The sequence below is a fragment of the Micromesistius poutassou genome, assembly GCF_964030765.1.
Source record: "Micromesistius poutassou genome assembly, chromosome: 3".
Classification (NCBI taxonomy): Eukaryota; Metazoa; Chordata; class Actinopteri; order Gadiformes; family Gadidae; genus Micromesistius; species Micromesistius poutassou.
Genome location: NC_140273.1, coordinates 15409131 through 15415130, shown reverse-complemented (window position 1 = coordinate 15415130; position 6000 = coordinate 15409131). Strand labels below are relative to the sequence as shown.

General features: G+C 42.1%; 1 protein-coding gene across 1 annotated transcript in view; it reads left to right on the top strand.

Annotated features, from left to right (window-relative positions):
- The first annotated feature begins 3190 nt into the window (after positions 1 to 3190).
- The window catches only part of mad1l1 (mitotic arrest deficient 1 like 1), a 63827-nt gene continuing 61017 nt past the window's right edge, over positions 3191 to 6000 (top strand). The window contains exons 1-8 of the mRNA XM_084465613.1: positions 3191 to 3266; positions 4006 to 4186; positions 4286 to 4426; positions 4644 to 4823; positions 4933 to 5057; positions 5194 to 5275; positions 5354 to 5484; positions 5850 to 5964. Coding sequence (XP_084321739.1) covers positions 4043 to 4186; positions 4286 to 4426; positions 4644 to 4823; positions 4933 to 5057; positions 5194 to 5275; positions 5354 to 5484; positions 5850 to 5964 — 918 coding nt within the window. The 5' untranslated portion in view covers positions 3191 to 3266; positions 4006 to 4042. The remainder of the gene's footprint in view (positions 3267 to 4005; positions 4187 to 4285; positions 4427 to 4643; positions 4824 to 4932; positions 5058 to 5193; positions 5276 to 5353; positions 5485 to 5849; positions 5965 to 6000) is intronic.

Here is a 6000-nt window from a genome sequence, read left to right as displayed (position 1 = left end):
AAAGATACAAAAGACGTGAAAAAAATCCACTTTCCTTGACAGCGGTCATTATATGCTTAGCAACTGTCATTATTGAAAAATAATTCACCACCGGAAGTCGGGAAGGCCTATGCAAGTGAACGGAGCATTCCACAGCATTGAGAAGAGCCATGTAATAAGTGATATTATATCTTGCTCCTGTTTCAGTGGGGGAAGACGTAGTCTAGGAGGCCGTGCAGTAGGGTGTATAGGGCATCACGGGCTGGAGGGGTGACAAAAACAGCCGAATGATCATATGAATGATTTGAATTGAAGATTAAGCAAACATAAATATATGTGAATATATATGAATACCTCATCTCCTTGTGGTTTGCACCTGCCCTGGAGCCCAGGTGGGCTGACACTAGGCTTTTGCCTTGACCACTGAGGCGGCGCAATCCAATGTACTATCAATGGAAGAAGGCGCTGGAAGGCGATGAGTTGGGGAGATTTGTCCTGATCGGATGTTAGACTCCAGAGAGACTGGCCACAATTTCATAGATATATCATATTTATTACGGTACATAATAAATATTAGTCTACATTATAGTATATAAGGCTAATAGTAGCCTGTATTTTCTGTCAAATTGAATGCAGATGCCGACATGAACCAAAGTGTACACATCGTCATGAAAAGTGAATTAGTTGGAAAGGCACTCGATCATTTAGCGGAGGTGCTGGGCCTCGCCTACCGACAGCTGGGGGAAACTCTAATAAGCCATTTTATTACTACAATATCATATAAAGGATAATGTCTCTACTGGATTTGTTTTGCATGTTTCTCCGGAACTCCCAAAACATTAAACTACAGATTTCTCAAGGTTGGTACATTGTTGGAAACATTTTATATAATCATGTACACAATTCAACAAAATATATAACAAAGTTTTTTTTTTTATTGTAATGTGGAAATGTTAGACCTTTAAATCAACACAAATTACTCCAGAGACATAATAATATAAAGAATGCATACAGATTGCTGAAACTGCTAGTGTGATTAGTAAAAAGGTCTTATCAATGTGTTTATTTGGCTAAAATAAAAATCTGTTTCAAGTAGATACCTACATGGTAGCTTATCAAATATAGGCACAGCGCTGTGTGTGTGTGTGTGTGTGAAGACAGTGGAAAGATGAATATTTGGAACTAACTGTCCCTGTTATCTTCCCTAAGAGCAAATGCACGGCAGGCTGGCCCCATGGAGAAACGGTCTTAACTCGCCAGAAATTGATATTATCCATTGTAGTCAATCGGCAGGATATGAAACGTTTTAATTACACATATATATCACAAATGGCCAGCCGCGCCACAGAAGGTGAGTGTGGCACAGCGACTAATGCTCCCTTCTCTGGGTTGTTGCAATCTGTGGGGCAGATTGCATACAAGGTCACATCTGCAGCCACTTCTGCTGAATGACTTAATGTGTTTAAGTGTGTATGTGTCTGACACTGTCTGTGTGTGTTTCTGCATATGCATAAATTGTTCGTGCCATTTTCGAAAGCTGTTGCATTCAGGAAAACCTTGCCGCCGAGTAAGGGGAAAAGGATGATTACTTGCTAAGTGTATGTGTTTGTGTGTATGTGTTTGTGTGTATGTGTGTATGTGTGTGTATATGTGTTGGTGTGTGCGAATGAGTGCTTGAGTTAGGACAATAGATAGCTAATGGTATTGGTAGAGACAGGGAGGGGGGAGAAGAAAGCAGTGACATAGAGAGATTGAGAGAGAGGGATGAGAAATAGAGAGTGAAGCTCTTTTATCTCCTCCTCTCCAGCCCAAGCCCACCACTGTTTATTCTTTCAACATCCTGACAGGATATATTTAATAGGATTCGAGAGCTTCTGTATCCAACACACATTTACTTCGATTTTACTATGATTGTTACTGTTACTATGATTGAAGTTTTTGGATGGTTTAAGAACCTTGGTTAAATGTTGACATTGTCTATGTCAGGATGTAAATCAGCCATGATTTTGGTTCAACTCACCTCCTTTCAAGGTGTAGACATGTTTCGAAATTGTTGGTGTAGCAGAGGCCGGTTCAACCGCTCGCGGGTCTCGAACCTGCCACCTCTCGAACTACGAGAGGTGTGAGGATTTACAACGTACTACCACCAGCTAGCCCAGGCTAGTTGGCATCCGTTACATTGGCCATCAATTGAAATCCAATATATCCCAAATCAGTTAAATAGAACACTTCCTCCAACACTTACCCTCGTGACTTTTTGAAAAGCTTTTTGAAATTATTAAACTGCCAAAAACGCAACCCTTATCTTTACTTTAATCTTTACCTAATTCTAACTGCGCGCTTGTCTCTGTGAGCATGCGCAGTGGCTTGTAAACACAGATAGAAACTTGGATTTGGTGGTTTACTTTATGGGGACTAATGGATAAAGCCACCTAGCCAGGGCAGTTCGTATGCAACTACCTGTGTTGAATAAACCAAGATACAGCTATAGGACATGCTAAACACTCGTTTGGGATATGATGTAAATTACTGTATATCCCAAACACAGAAATAGTCTAAATAGTCTAGTACAAAGAAGATGACCCAAATTGTCCGGAAAGTTGCAATATTGTTGATATCATCGCCATTAATACAATCTGATAAAACGTACATTTTCAGATAGGGCACATCACTGAAGGCCATGCGACCAAGAGGTCGCACAACAGTTGACCTACCCGCATGCGCCTGCAGAAAAGGAATTAACAATACATCTAAACAGAGATGCCTTGTGAGACACCTCTGTTGAGCTATATTGTCCGTTTGTCGTCTAAACCTGTCTCAGGGATGCACTCTGCTGGTAAGATATGTAACTACATTTGTGTTGATGATTGTATCTCAACGGTTCTTCACAACTCCTGAACAATTTCCATTTTGTCACGTATTATTAAATGTGGACCGTTTTGTAGGCTACTCCAACCAACGTAATGAGAGGATAATGTGGGTTAAGTAATGGTGTATTACTTGGTTTTAGTTAATTAATTATTTTCTTTCTTTTGTTTTAATTCAAAACATTTTTGCGCGTGAAAATTATCAATCTGGTACACCCAATGTCAGTTGCAGAACATTTGTCTGTTCCATGTGCTGCTCTGCAGGGCCCAATTACCGTTACACATTTAGGCTCTTACGCTGAAGTCTCGAGATATCTCACACTTCACGTTCAAAGTAAACTGGAGGGATTTTTGGCCGGGTGCTACTGGATAGCCACGGATAGTAGTTAGTACCGTTAACTACTAAGTACGACAATAAGGGTAAGGATTTTGTTTGACATTACCAAGGCTATAAGAGATTTAGAGTACAATGTTACCAAGTCAGTTTGCATGACCATTTTTCGCTCGATAACTTGTTCCGAGACTCAGACATTCATCTGCAGAACACATTAGCGTAAACATCCATATACGATGTAACTCGCTGTAGCATAACGAACTCTAGCTTCTCTTTTGAAAAAAAAATGGGCAATAGGAGTTCAGCGCCGATTGTTGACACAGCTATCCGATTAAGTTCAAGATGAATTTTAATGTTTGTCTGTAGTCCAAACTATGACAGTAAACACCTAGCCTGTCTAGCTAGTGTTGATGTTTGACATAAAGCTGGCCACCAGTGTAACGACAGGCATTTCCGGACAACCTCAAAAGTAAAAGCCTTCAAGTTGTTTTCATACACCGTTGAACGAGTTTACTGTCCGTCTGCCTTTAACACCCATTGTTTATGAATAATAAAATCGTGTTGTATGGTTGCTTATTTCCAAGATGTATTTGCTCTTCATGGCATTGATTTTAGCCATTACACGGCAACGCTTCAGTACATCCAATTTCACAGTAACTTATTCACTTGGTTACACTTCATCTAACATGCGATTTAGCTGCGCTATGTGGATGACTTTATTGATGAGCTTCTCAGTGGGGAGGGTTGTTACAGTGGAGTAATCTGTATCATACCTGCTCTTGTCTCCTTAAATCTGAACTTCCTACATGGTTATATGGAATCAAGATTATTCTGTGTATAGCAATACACAGGTGGTCTCAAGATGGATATGGAAGACAACACCACTGTGTTCTCAACCCTCAAGTCCTTCAACTCATTTATCTCTCACCCCGAGCCTCCCAAGCGCCACTCCGAGCAGCCAGCAGGAAGTGCAAACTTGCAGATAAACTACAAACGCAGCATGGAGGTAACCATCCATCTCTCCATCCATGGCATGTACACATTTATAACCTTAATGTGTAAACACAGCACTCTCACACCCCATTAACGGCCTGCTATCTCTCAGCTGTTAGATGCTGCAGAACGGGTTCAGTCCAAGAGCCAGTACATTCAGTTGGACCAGGAGAAGAAACAGATGGAGTTAAGTCACAAGCGTGCTCGCTTTGAGCTCGAGAAGGTTGCCACGGATAGTGCCCGGGATCTTGAGGTATAGTAGGCTACTGCTGTGTTGTTGTTGTCGTTGTTTGTGTAGTTTGTATTGTCCTTGGGGATACTTATTCTTTGGAAAAAAAATGGTTTGCAGTTCAACAGATTCACATCCCTCTTTACTCTGATGCATTGAAACACAAATAACACCCAATTAGATAAAGGCAGCAGTCAGCAGATTATTAAAGCAAACCTTTTTTACATTTTGTTTTTCCAAGCGGGAGGTGGACCGGAATCAGGACCTCCTGGGGAGAATCAAACGTCTGGAGGAGAAGGAGGGAGATGCTGCTAAAACCCTTTCAGAGCAGTTTGAGAATAACAGAGTTCTGCGCAAGAACATTGATGACCTGAACAAGAAGGTGGGGGACCGAGATGTGAGATTAAACACCGCAAACCAGGTAAATACAAAAAACACACACACACACATACGCTGTACTTTATGTGCTCTAGTGTTTCTTCCTCAGCAATATTTGTTTATGTTTTTTCATCATCTGTGCTCTGCCATAGACGATCAGTTGTCTGAATGATGAGATCAGAGAGCTGAAACAGACGGTTCAGAATCAGGGCTGTACCATCTCCACAAATAACCTGGAGAGCCAGTCCTTGCAGGAGCAACTGGACCTGCAACGCAGGTACTCACTCACTCACTCACTCACTCGTGGCATGAAACACAGAGCAGAAGGAATTTAAATAATCTTACTTGTTACAATAAAGCAAAAGCTAATAATGATGCCGGCCACTCTGTTGGGTTCACTTCTATGATTTTAGGAGGTACCAGGAAGTGTCCCAGCTCTGCCAAAGTCTCCAGTCTGCCCAGTCCTCATGCTCTGAACATGTGATTAAGATCAAGGTTTGTCACACACCCACTCACTCACTCACCTCACTCACTCACTCACTCACTCCGTCACTAACTGATGCTCTCCGCCAGGAGTTGGAGAGACGTCTGTCACTTCAGGAGCAGGACATTGCGTTGGTGAGGACCATGAGGTCAGGGGTCGCCAGGGTTCAAGACCTGGACAAGGAGGTGCTCCGCCTCCGGGAAGACAACGCCTACCTCAGGTAACCCGTGCTGCCGGTCAGTGCTATGAAGAGCACTAAGAGCTCTTCATAGCCCAAACATGCTTGGTAGGCCTTCCCCACTGACCCTGAACATTAGAAGACAAGATAAGATGTGCCTTTAATGTCTCTTAGGTAGAGAAATTTGATTGTCTTGGATCGGGATAACCCTTCCTTCCCTAACTTACTAAAGACCACCAGATAACTTTCTTCTCATATTGTGCATATGAAGTTGGGCTCCTGGTATTGCATCCTTCTATTGACTGTATTCCATACTGCTGTTTGGCTGATAATTATACCGGTCCAGAAACTAGTGGTCTTTTGTTTTTCTTTAAAAAACGTTTGATGTCTTCTTTTCTATTGATCAGGGAGAGCAGAGAGAACAGCAGCCTGCTGAAGGAGGAGGTGGAGGGGCTGAGGAGGAAACTGGAGAGGATGGAGAAGACCAAGGCAGACCTAGTCAATTCAGAGCTGGAGAAAGAGGTGTGTGTGTGTGTGTGTTACTCAAAGTATATTTAT